Below are 13,951 nucleotides of genomic sequence, written 5' to 3' on the forward strand. Positions count from 1 at the left end.
GATACAAGGTCAGAAGTGAATTGATTATCTCCAAAATATCTGGTTTGTGTTACAGCCATATTTTCTAGTTCAAAACTGTCTTCCTATATTGTCTGAGCCTCAGTTGAGTGTAAACTGTATATCATAAAAGGTCACTTGACCTTGGACTCAAACACATACTTACGTTAAGACTACTGGTGCCAAAAGGAGACGAGATTACTTTACTTTACTTACTTGCACTATTACTTTTTGATGATAATCTGAAAAGCAGCTTGATGTTTTTTAAGATGATTTGTGTACTACCTCTTCTCTTGACACCTGCTGATACTCTGCTTAAGACACACAATCCCCTCATTATAGGATAAAGGGCTGGCCTGCTCTATTTCAGGCCATGGCTGCCTGCGTCTGCGCTCGTTGGCTAGCTGGAAATAAAGCCAGACGCTTGTCAACGCCACAAGCACAAGGGAGGCAGGCGGCCCTGCTGGGCAGCCGGCACAGCGTGCACAGTGCGGGGGCAACCCTGCAACTATTAGACACCTGCAGAAAAGGGGGAGTAGGGGGGGCGAGGGGAAGAGGTGTCCTCAGCATGTGAGCAACTGTGGCCCATCTGTACGCCTGTCTTTATAGATGTAGACCCCGCTGTATTGATGCAGAGACAAAGAGCAGAAAGTGAGAAATAGGTGGGGCAGGCAGCTAGAGAAACCAAACGGGGATGTATTCGCAGTACATTCTGCTTTCCAATGAGGTAATAAACAAAACAAGCAAGGTCAAAGGGGGGAAAAAGGTCCACCTGACCAGATGATGCTGGCATAAGTGACTGTGACGGATCCCGGGGTGACTGTAATACTGAAAAAATACTCCCCCCCCACCACCACTCACTGCAATAGAGTCTGCTAGGACAGCTGTGCTGAATTCATTTGATACGGGTGCCTGCTGACAATGCTGCATTGCTCCATCTCTGCAAGAAAGCATGTCGAGCTGGTCTGAGGAGCACACAAGGGGCTTGCAGCTTTTCACCAACACTGAATGATTGTTCTGCTATATAACCCAAAGCTCTGACCCCTGCGAAACTAACCTAAGAGAAATAAACCATTTATTAGGGGGGTTGGACGGGGAACCTGCGGTACGTGCAGATTGTCATGGAGGAAACACAGTGCTCTTAGATCAGTTTTTGAGATGCAATGTCCTGGTAGCAGAGCAGATACGTGAGATGATAGGCGCCTGTAATGGCACACGGCAAAACAGGAGAGAGACGAAAATAATTTGGATCCCACTCATTTGTTCATTTTAGCGAGCTCTTGAAACGAGCCTGGAAAAGGAGATAGAGGATGGTTATGAGGTCATCCTGACAAATAAGCACTGCCTCTCCATTTCTTTCTATCTATCTATCTATCTATCTATCTATCTATCTATCTATCTATCTATCTATCTATCTATCTATCTATCTATCTATCTATCTATCTATCTATCTATCTATCTACGAAACACAATGAAACACAGACAGATGGCAAGTTTTTATCTCTTCAAAACAAAGACGATCAGCCCTCACACCCCTGGAGCAGTACAGTGATACATGTGCGGCGTATGTAGGCCAGTCTGAATACAGACTGATACAGCATGTGCTCACTACAGTGGAGGTGGAGATCTAAGTATAATGCAGTGTGAGGGGGAGTGCAGTAGGAGATCTCAGTGGAGGAGGAGAGTCTGTGTGTGTGTGTGTGTGTGTGTGTGTGTGTGTGTGTGTGTGTGTGTGTGTGTGTGTGTGTGTGTGTGTGTGTGTGTGTGTGTGTGTGTGTGTGGCCTGCAGGGTCGAGGAGGTGTCAAATGGAGGAGGTGAGTGATGGTGGCGGGGCAGAGGAGGTGTCAGACACGGAGGTCTCGCTGATGGAGAGGGGAGCTTTATACAGTGGTGACCTGTGGTAGAAGTGTGTGTGAGGCACAGTGTAGGAGGAGGAGTTGGAGAAAGGAAAGCAGCAGGAGGAGGAGGAGGAGAGACTTTCATTGGAGGTCACAATGAAAGAGGATGGGCAGTGAATGGAGGAGGCTGAGGTCTCTGTACTGTAAGAGGTCTATGCACTGTGAGGTCTGTGCGTTCATATATGTGTGTGTGTGTGTGTGTGTGTGTGTGTGTGTGTGTGTGTGTGTGTGTGTGTGTGTGTGTGTGTGCGTGTGTGTGTGTGTGTGTTTTGTGTGTGTTCTGGCGCGCTTCTTTGAGCCTACCAGCCAGAGAGCACGAAGTTCTTATTTAGCACAGGAAGAGCAGCTCTGCTTAGCAACCACAGCCGCCCTCCAATCACAAGCGTACGAAGCAGACTCCAACTGAGGACGAGTCCTTTCTGATAGTGTGTGGAGTCTGACAGAAACCTCTAAATGTTGAGGTCCTCACCTGCCCACACACACACGCATACGTACACGAAACAGGTCTGTGATTTAAACTATTTCTCAAGAGTCAAACTCTTTTATGTCACTGGCACGCAAAGACAAAAGTACATTATCTCCCTTCTGTGTCTCCTCCGCTTCACCGTCTCCTGAACTCAGCAGAGAATTCACAGTTAATCTAAACCATCCTAATCCAAACATTTTAATTATGCATATCCCAAAGAGCAGGGGAGACGTGTAAATCCTTAAAGCATTTATTCTTTCCTTTTCCCCGCAGCCGCACACGGCATCGTGCCTCAACTTGGCACAGCACCAGTTGCAAGTGAAAAGATAGCGGCCCAAATTGTGATCTGCTAGCCATCAAAACAGGAGGCACGAACAAGATTTGGGCCAAATGCTGTCTGAACACTAAGCAGTCTGTTTGGTTTAGCCGCGTGAGCTAATCCTTATGATAGCTTTGGAGGTGGTCGGTGGGCGGATTGTAGGCGAGAGCAGCATGCCGATTTGTCATATGGCACCAGCAGGGCCTACTTCTGCTCTGGCTGGAGCTCCGATAGCACATCTCCAATGTGGTCTAACAGTTATGTGGCTTAGAGATGAGGGTCATTAAGGAGAGACAGAGGGATTCTGCTCGTGTCTCTAAAGTCTCATCAGAACTCTTGAATTGGTATGTACAATTACAATGTTGGTTTCTCCATGTAACGTGCTCTCCGCAGTATATCTAATTCATGATCTAATTACAAGATTCCAGAGGGACTGGTTATAAATTGTGAGGATGCTTAGAGTGGGCCAAAGAGGGAGGAGAGAGTCCATGGCTGACATTCAGTCTGTCTGAGTCTATCCGTGTTCCTGAAGACGCTGTCCAGAGAAGATGACGGTTTTGATGTGCACTGTGGTCGCTGCATTCCAGGGGTTATGTAGGATTATCAGAGTTTAAACCCCCCCCTGACTGCAGCAGCTTAGTAGCTCAGCCAACAGCAGATGCAGACTCCAGGATTTCCTGTCTCTGCACCAGATGGGTCTGACTCTTAATCACAGAGCTGGAAATCAGGAGGTGATCGAGGAGGAATTGATGATAACCCAATACAGGCATCTGTTCTGCCACTAACACATCGACGGACCGACTGGCTTGTTGACTGCAGTCACAGCCAGTGCTCATCTCCTCCCTCATCTCATCATCGCTGATCAGCACTAATCATCCTACTCCCTCACTCCATGAGTTACACAAGAAGTCTTTCACACATTAGCACTGTGCTGTGTCATCGAGGTTTAGAGAGGAACGGAGCAAAAAACTGTCCGCATGAAATTATCGTGATTAGAGACGGCTTTACAGTATGTTGCCATGATACTGATATCGCAATGAATCCGACTGGATATATATATATATATATATATATATATACATCAGAAATGTTTTCTTTTTCAGGTTAAATGGTTGCGCACAATAAAGTAATTACATCTTTTCTCTAAAACCTCACTTTTTTAAAATGTTATGTTAGGCGTGTGGGCATATATATGTTTATTGTTCAGTCAGGAACACTTTGTAAAATAAACTTTATTTACATTGCAAATACATTTTTTTATTTAGCACTATCATTATCTTCCAAACATATCTGATTGTTGGAGCTAAGTGAAATCAATTATAAATGCCTCTACAACAGTCATGCCCGAGTCCCCAACGTAAAGCAGGGGATTATAACTAAGTGTGTTTAGTACTAAGTACTGCACTTGAGTAGAATTTTGAGTTACCTGTACTTTACGTTAGTATTTCCATTACACTACTATACACAATAACTTGACCACAGCTTTTACATACAAAACATATGATCAGTTGAATGATAGTGTAACTACACAAGCATTATGAGTATTTCTGCTATTTACTTGTGATACTTGAATTAACTGCATTTGATTTTTATACTTTTAACAGTGTTTTACTTAAAGTAGAATGTTTTACACTGTGGTTTTAGTACTTTAGCTTATATAGAGGATCTGGATACTTCTTCAATCACTACAAATATATCACAATAACTTTATGGAGGAATTTGGTCAAAAGTATTGTGATATATTTTAGTTTCCCAGCAGTCTTAAACATATCTAGACAAAAACGGCACGCTATATTATTAAGGATATTTTCAAATATTAATATATAGCATATAGAACATGATTTCAAATGTATTCAAAACCACATATAATATAATCAATATGATCTGTTCAAAGTAATGCTTGAGGCTAAACTCAAAATTTCAATAACTAATTTTGTTAGATTTTAATTAAAACTAGCTCAGAATCATGCGGCGGCTGTGGCGTAGTGGAGAGCAAGGTAGTTCTCCAATCAGAGGGTCGGTGGTTCGATACCCGGCTTTGGCAGTCGATGTGTCCTTGGGCAAGACACTTAACCCCAAGTTGCTCCCGAAGGCTTGCCATCGGTGTGGACTGGATGTTGCATGAATGTTAGTTAGAGTCTGATGGTGGCACCTTGCATGGTAGCCTGTCATCAGTGTGTGAATGGGTGAATGATATGTAATATACTACTGACTGTAAGTCGCTTTGGATAAAAGCGTCTGCTAAATGACTGTAATGTAATGTAATGTAAAATCATTGATATTAACGTACATTTATGTGAGGGAATATCATGATAAGATCATTTAATTGCAAAACCGTTCTGCTGAAAGACGATAAACAATTATATTGAACTATGGCCCAGCCCTATCTCTGTCAGACATGCAGACACCACTACAGGCTCCAATCTGTCTTTGTGCACGAAACAGGGAAACCAGTGACAGGGCAAAACTCACAAGCATGGATTTCCCACCCTGGGAGAGGCTGGATGTTATAGACCAATCCACACAGCAGCGAAAGAAACAAGGCACCAACAAAGAGAAAAGGCTGCACTTCACAGCATCTGAAAGCCCGGCCCTCAAACAAAGGAGGCGGCAGGTCTTTAGCACACATCACCCATGACAGAACCCCAGCTGACACCCTTTTAACATGGGGTCACCCCTGCCAGAATGGAGGCCACAACCCCTGGGAGCTTCTGACACCCCTTTGCCTTGACACGCTGTCTGTGCTTTGGCCGAAATGCTCCGTCCAGCAGTCACTGCATAGACGAGGTGATGGTCTACTGGGGCGTGGGGGTGGTGGTCAGCAGGGAGTTCGGGGGGGGGTTTCTAGAGTCAGGCGACTGCTCTCAAAAAGAATGATGTTTCCAAGTGATGGATAAGTAGGAGAAGCTACGTGAAACACAAGCGACAAACTAACAGAAACGTGAATTTGCTGTACCAGCATTAAGATTTAGAAGTTTGCTAAATCTGAACTAAATGCAAATGAGTCTGTGTGTATCAGGGTTTTGTTTGTCGGGTTGGGTCTTAGCTGGCTGGGTCAACGCTGGGCAGACAGGCCCATCAAGGACCAAAGAGAAGCACGTTGTCAGCTTTCAGGGATTCCCAGAGGTCAGCAGACAGATGGGAATGGAAATGAGCCGGCAGAGAGCTCACTTTAATCTGGCCCGCACAGCTGATCCAGTCATTACACTTGCCTGTTTACATGCAAACACAACTCATATACTCGCTATACCTAAAAGAGAGACACACACACACACACACACACACACACACACACACACACATGCAAGTGCAGATAAACACAGTGACCTGATAGAGAAATGTATTTTTCATTCACTTTTAATAAAAGCTAATAACTGAAAACACACAACCCTTTCCCCTTCGACACACACTTGATTGGTTTGCTCCAAGTTTGAGGCTAATTTCATCGAGTGAGGAGAACAATGGGATGAAAAATGGCATAAATTGGCGTCAGCTGAATGGCTTTAATATCCATTCCATTAAGGAGGGTCTACACACTTCCAGAGTCCCCCTTTACTCTCCACTCAGTCAGATGATTGATCACATTGCCCTCACTTCTTAAGGATTGTTTTTTTTTTTTTTTTTTTTTTTTTTTACAGTTAATGCTCTGTATTTGACTTTGAATGAAAAAAAAACGAGTTTTTGCAATTCCAATCCCCTTTCTTGAATATTTTCATGCTAATCAGAAAAGTTAACATTCAAATTTACACTCAAGGTTCAGCAAAATGAAAGAAGTAATATGAATTGGACTTAGTTTCCATGGAATTTACATTATTTTGGCAGTGTGTCAGCAAAAGAATCATCCAGGATTTGAAATAAAGAGCACTGTAAGCATTGCAAAATGGCAATGTTTTATTGGATTCAAGCGGCGGTTGAGATTTTGTTATCTGTCCACTGTGTATCCCTCCGTCCTTTATCAGACAGCCATCTGGCCAGTGGACTGGACACAAGGGCACATGATTGGATGGTGTGAAAAGAATGGGGGAAGGCCAGGTCAGTGTCTTTGGGGAAAGGTCAGGGGTTACGGCCCTTTGACAACACATGTCAAGGCCTGGCTCACACACACCCTGCATCTTATGAATGAGAGTCTGCAGCCTCCTCTCAGCAATCTGGCCTCATCTGCACATTAAGCAAAGAGCCAAATGACCAAATGCTGGATTTGATGTGAAACAGACACAATGGTTCACTGGGCTCATTCCCTCCTCAGATCCGGCTTCTGCTTTTTGGGAGGAGGCTGGTTATGTTTCAATTTCTACATTCACAGCCTAGTTCTGAATCAAACTTAAATCTCTCTAGCAAACTGCGCTTCAGGACTATTCCACGAAAAAAAAAAAAAAACACATGCTACATCAGCAATAATTGTCTCAGCAGTTTCCCCCAGCAGTGCTGTATCTGCACCAGCCACCACGTACAGTAGATGAGGTGGGAGTCTAGACAGATGATACAGGCAGAGGAGGTAACCTTCCAAGGCTCTCTCTTATTAATAAAACACTCTGACATCAGAGGGGGGCTGAGGCCGGCCGATAACATTGAGTTTTTGTTTCATAGGTAAGCCAAGCCAAGCCCCCGTCCGGCCTTTCAGCAGCTTGGCCTGTCAGGCTGATGTATGGGGGAGCGCTGGTCTGCAGCTCCCTGAGGACCAGGCCTGTCTGCTAACTGGGACACGGCTGACAGTGAACCACGGCGAACACGCACTGCCCCCTCTGCCACACTCCCTCCATGATGCTCAGCCCTCGATTATTTCACACACACACTGAAAGACTGTCAGTGCAGGGCTGCGCAGGACTCACCATTCTGAGGAAATATGTAAGTTACAGGTGATACGTCAAGTCCTGCTGACTACAGTTGGGGAAAAATGTGTCACAGGTGCTGACCTGGGACCTGTGATAACTTTTGTTTGTACAGACAGATATTTCTTGAATTCACTTGGCCCACTTTCTGGGAAAACACGCTGAACTCAGGACTGATAACCTTTCCCCCTGTCGTTATTTTTGACATGTTTCTATAAACCAACAACATTTCCCTGAGCATCTTCTTTAAAGAGAGCACTGAGGTTTCCCTGTGAGACATCTTCTGGCTCCTGCTCAGACTGGAGCAGCACCATGGTGATGCATACAGAGATGTCCACTCATTAGCAGAGTCCCACACAGCAGCTGCTCTGTGACGAAGGAACAGCCACCTCGTCTCCTGTCCACTTTGTCCACACTCAACATCTCTGACCCACGCAAGGAGCCTGGACATTGACACTCACACACACACACACACATTCATATCTTATCCCATCCTGACCGGCCACAACGCCTCCTCTCTCACACACACACACACACACACACACACACACACATTTCCATATCCTAAACCTCATTAAACTCTTATCCCCCTTCCTCACCTCGTGGAACCATCATGGGCTTCCCTGCCCCCCTCTTCCCTCTCACACTAATAAAATATATCATCGGGACTCCATTTATCATAATGCAGATGCCCTTGGGTAACCCTGAGGGTGGGGGTGGGCCGGTGTGTTTTGGAGGATGGGGGGGGGGGGGAGATGCTCAGGGGTGTCAGCTGATGGTTGGAGGCTTCACTGTCACCTCTTTCAGAAATATATGAGCTGAATGAGGCTTCATGCAAGATGTTTTTACAGTGCAAGAGCAGAGGACACACACACACACACACACACACACACACACACACACACACACACACACACACACACACACACACAGAGAGAAAGATGTGATGAGACATGTGATTTGCATTATTACTGTGCTGGGCAGTGACAGTGACATGAGGAGGAAGCCTTCCTCAAAATGAGTGTTAATTAATGCAGATGCTGTAGTAGGCCTGGGGTCATTGAAATCTCCACAGATGCAAACTAAACACGTCAAAGACAATAAGTTGTGGTTAAAAACAAGGTGAAACAGAACAGACTTACTCTGCACGATTTACTGGACCGCTTGCCCGACAGGTCATATTTCCCTTTTAACTCTTTAAGCAGCTGCTCCAGGTGACTCTTCTCCTCTTTCCCGGTGTAGTCCGGGTCCAAGAGCACATAAGCCCGCCAGTTGGCCGAGTCGAATCCCCAGTGGACTGTCCGGTTCTCCAGTCTCTTGTGACTGTGGACCACAAACTTGTGAGGAGGGAACATGAGTCTGCAATCCATGCACTGGATGCAGGCGGCACTCGGACCGGTGTACAGCTCCGGAACAAACACGCCTTTACACCGACCGAAACATTCATGGTAGACTTTGAAGCTCTTCTCGGTTCGCTCCAACTCCAGGGAGCCCAACTCCTTGTTGCAGTGAGGAGGGTAAGTACCGCCGTAGATGAGCGCGTTGCAGAGGCGCTCAGCATCCGTCTGAGTGATCAGCCCGCAGGACGGAGCCGAGAAGGGCAGTATGCCCACCACCTTCAGGATCTCCAGCTGGTCCGCCGTGCACCTGGAGCAGTAGATGTGCAGGTCGTCGCACACCGAGTTGATCTGCTGGAGGGAGAAATCTCTCAGGACGCTGTTGAGGATCTGCGGGAGGCACAGCCGCTTCTCACCGCCGACCACGAAGCAGGAGATGGGCTCCCGCTCCAGGACCGTCTCGCACCTCTCCGTGGACCGGTCGGACGGGATGAAAAGTGGACCGGACATGACCGGAGGGGTCTGAGCCGGGAGGGTGAGCATCATCTCCATGGATTTTCCATCTTTACCGAAAAATGAGTCCTGGTGCCACCGGGCGGAGAACGCCGCCGGTCCGCCGAGAGAGCGCCGGGAACTCAGATGAAACTGCTTCAGAGTTTGTTGAAGTCCGGGATGGGGCTGGAAGCTCGTGCCCTCCATGTTGTCGCCGTTTGGGGGGAAAAAAAGAGAGTTTCAAAAAAAAAACTCAAAATGAAAGCTGAAATTGACCGATCGGATCGTGCGTCCTCAGCATCCGGCCACACGCGCAATAAAGCGCATTTCCATGTCACCGGAGAAGCTTCCCAGCGCGTCCATTCAGAAAACCGACTGCTGCTCGGTTCACAGGGGCTGTTCCTGTGAGCAGAAGGCAATTAAAGTCGACAACTCCGAGACGCGAGACTCGTATTATCCAACGTACAATCACCGGGTACCGTGTTTCTGTGCGCTCCTGCGGTTTTACGCACTCCTAATGTGAGCTCCAAATATGCCTCGTCTGCTCAGTCTGGCGTTAGGCTACTCGCAGTCTGTCTCCCCACTCACTCAATGTGTGAGTGTCTCTCTCTCTTTCTCTCTCTCTCTCTCTCTCTCTCTCTCTCTCTCTCTCTCTCTCTCTCTCTCGCCCTCTCTGTTTGTTTGTGTCTGGTTCAGTCATTGAATCCCAGCCAGGAATGTGACTGACTCCCCGGGCTGGCTCTTCCCTCAGCCAGCTGTTCCTCCCTCTGCTACATGGCAGCTGCACATTAAAAAAAAAAAAAAAAAGAAAAGAAGAAAAAAAAGGAAAAAATCCCTCTGAACCGAGGGGAAGGTGGAGCTTAGGAAAACATAGTTGAAGTTGGAAATGTAAAATTAAACTTTAGTATTTCAGATGTTTAAGCCTTGAAGATCAGCAGTTTTTGTCTTTCTTTAGAAACTTTTTGTGCAAGTTAAAATGAAATGATCTAGAATATACTGAAGGCTATATTTATGTGTTTGCTTGAGAAGGTCAACCTGAAACAGTAGAAACATGTGGTAGTAGAAGGAACAGGGACTGCACTTAAGTTCATATTTGCGGTACTTAGAGGCTATACTTTACTTTAGTATTTACATTTTATGATACTTTTTACTCCACTACATTTATACATTTGATAACTTTAGTTACTTTACAGATTACAATTTAGAGAAACAAAACAAATGAACAAGTACAACAATACAATTGCATGCATAAGTACTGATAATCTAATGATTAACATGTCATTGTATAAACACACAAAGGGGATTTTTCATGCATTTCATGCATTGAATACCTTCACTTTTATTGTTTAAGTATTGCACTGATATTACTTATGTTTGTTCGCCAGAGTAACATTTCCAAAGCAGGAATTTGAAAGCATCACCACTCAGCTCCATATTTTACATTATTTTGGGAAAAATTATAGAGATAGCATGAGATTGTTGTTAACAAAAACGTTTTTTCCGATGTGAATAATTGTTGCCCTACTTATGGAGGAGTGTCGATTTCAATGAAATTATGGATGTAAGAGTTGGACGTCACTCTCAGAAACTTAAAATAAAATTCCATACCAGTATTACATATATTTAAATCCAATATAATGCAACTTAGATAGTGTGAAATAATTGGAAATTCATCAAAAGGCAGAACAATTTACATCACATTGATTTCCGTTTGCTCACGCCTCCTCTCATACGTTGGCAATTGTTTTACACTTTGCACTACTGTTTCCTAGTTCTTATTGTTTCTTAGCAAACAACCAACTGATGACTTAAAAGTAACTGAACACCTCTGAATCAACCTAATTTGGTATTTTACCTTTCCTTAACCACTGGAGGGCGCTAAATATTAACAATGAACATTAACTCATGGAAATGGATGCAAAATATCAAATTGGGAGAGTTTGTGAGGGTTACACAACATAGAATAGAACAAAGAAAACATCTACAGTTAGATTTTATTAACAGAAAGTAAAAAGACAATATAAATGTCTTTATTAAACTCATAGCAAGTCTGTAACATTGTGAAGGTCATGTCTATTATGCATTATAAGCAAATTTATAACACATTATAATGCATTCAAAAAGCTTCATAAAATGCTTTATAAATGTTTATAATCATGCGAGATAACTTATAACAATGTTCATAAGTATAAAAAGTGGTGTACATCATTTGTTGTAAGTTCAGCAAGTCTGTGCGTGACTTTTCATTTGACTTTTTATGACATACATTTTTCTGCCATTTTTTGTGGCATGCCATACATTTTTTATGACATACTATACCATGACATTTTGTATGAAATGCTATATTATGACATTTTGTATGAAATGCTATACTATGACATTTTGTATGAAATGCTATACTATGATATTTTTATGACTTTTTATGGCATACTATGATGACATTTTTTACGACATACTGTGACTTTTTTTGTGCTATACTATGATATTTTTTACGAGATAATATATTATGATATTTTATGACTTTTCTATGACCTTTGGTGACCTTTTTATGTCATACATACATTTTTAATGAGATAAAATACTAAGCAGTTCTATTATTATTATTATTTATTTTTTACAATACGTCTTGTCAACATAAACATTCTAAATTGGCCCTTTGTATTTCAGGTTGCTAAGCTTTTTTATGTAGTAGTTGACAGAAGTAAACTTGGACAAAAACTGTGCCGTAGCAATAGAATGGTTACGTAAAGGTATTTTGGTTAAATAAAGTGACTTTATTTGCATGCTTGGATATCATAATATTAATACACTCCTAAAATGTTGACTTTAATTCAATGTTTCAAAGATTCACTTTAATACAATTAGAATTCTTCAAGAGAAAATGTGTCATTGGTCTGTTTTCTGTTGATCCTGTATTTTTATCAAAAAAAAATAGTTATTGATGTACAATAAATAGGACTTGAACTTTTACTTTATTTTGATAATTATTCTTGACTAGCTCAACGAATATCTTCCACATCAGACCTAGCCATTTGGGGAAAGTGAATTCAGAAGTATGTGCGCATTGTAATATAGCTGACCATGCAGAACACATAATAATGCACTGTGTCAAATATAATCAAGAAAGGTTATGTTTGTAACAAAGAGTGAGAGAGGCTGCATGAGAATGGGGTTTGGAGGGGATACTAGGAACAAATGGAGATACGCTGTGGGAAGCTAAGTGAGGTAATATATTTCTTAATCGACAAAGGTGCGTTTAATATAATATACAGTACCAGTCAAAAGTTTGGACACACCTTCTCATTCAACTACTTTGAAGAATCTAAAATATAAAAACATATTCTGGTTGTTTGTTTACCACATAATTCCATATGTGTTCCTTCATAGTTTGGATGTCTTCAATATGAATCTACATGTAGAAAAAAATGTAAATAAAGAAAAACCATTGAATGAGAAGGTGTGTCCAAACTTATGACTGTTACTGTAGTTTATTTTCCTTTCTCCACCCTTTCTTTTTTTATTTTTTTATTACAGGCTAATGTAAAATAGGTCCTGCTCTACATACTCCTGTACGGTAGGTGTCGCTATGCACTCGGAAGTTGTCGTGCATCTACCGAAAGAGGTTCCACATCCAATCAGTGCGCGGCATCACTGAGAAACAATGCCAGGACGAATCACAATACTTTGGCGGTTCTAATTTGAAAATGTTCACCCATAAGACATGATTATATGTTTCAGACAGGCTACGGGTCGTTTAGAGCAGAACATACATCCATCATACGGGTTCACTATGTTGTGTTCAACCCATAGAAATAGAGTGAGTTGATCGGGAGTAGGGTGGTAGTAGCAGGATAACTTCCGCATTAACTGAAAGGAACCTCGAAAAAGAAGGAAGGGCCATGACGTCATCCTGACAGCATTCTAATTTTGTATTGGTGCCAGACTGTGGGCAGTGCAAGTCCCACTATAAAACATCATATATGTGCTGTTTCACCTTTTCCACCAATTAAAACAAAACAAATTATTTGATACATATTTTTTATCTTAAAACAAAACAAATTATTTGATTTTGACTGATACATATTTTTGTGTGGCTTCCTTGATATTGGTGTCCAAACAGATCATGGCTCAGTCCAGCTGTTGCATGTAGATAAGATAAAGATAAGTTCACATGAAGCAGGTTCTACCTTTTTATCACTGACCAATAAGTTAGAATGAGAGGCTTCACCTGTGCCTGATGAGGACGTGGTGTAAGGATTACTTAGGTTGAAAGGGAGACGGTTCAGTGTGGGCTGTTGGTTCTGGGGAGCGGCCCTTTGTGGGGAAAGCTTAGAGAAGTAGACAACTCATTGCTGGGTTTGTAGCTCACAGCTGCTGCTCTGCAATGCTCTCCTACACATTTACAGCTGATAATGCCTCCCTGACCAACAGCATCGTCGCAGAGGTGTAGTTTGTGTACTTTGGCCAAAGTGCACTGTTAGAACTGTTAGCCACAAGCCGCCAGCTCGCTGACGACATGTTGAGAGCCACTGAGAGGCGATTGAAATCCCCCCCCAATTCTTGGATCTGGCACCTTTTTTAAATCGGGAAATTAGGAATGCGACAGCTGCTT

General features: G+C 43.1%; 1 protein-coding gene across 1 annotated transcript in view; it reads right to left on the minus strand.

Moving 5' to 3' along the window:
• skib (v-ski avian sarcoma viral oncogene homolog b) overlaps positions 1 to 9,913 on the minus strand; it is a 31,576-nt gene extending 21,663 nt beyond the window's left edge. The window contains exon 1 of the mRNA XM_054617133.1: positions 8,653 to 9,913. Within this exon, the coding sequence (XP_054473108.1) occupies positions 8,653 to 9,546 (894 nt within the window). The 5' untranslated portion in view covers positions 9,547 to 9,913. The remainder of the gene's footprint in view (positions 1 to 8,652) is intronic.
• Positions 9,914 to 13,951: the final 4,038 nt, after the last annotated feature.

This window comes from Anoplopoma fimbria, chromosome 17 (assembly GCF_027596085.1).
Source record: "Anoplopoma fimbria isolate UVic2021 breed Golden Eagle Sablefish chromosome 17, Afim_UVic_2022, whole genome shotgun sequence".
Lineage (NCBI taxonomy): Eukaryota > Metazoa > Chordata > Actinopteri > Perciformes > Anoplopomatidae > Anoplopoma > Anoplopoma fimbria.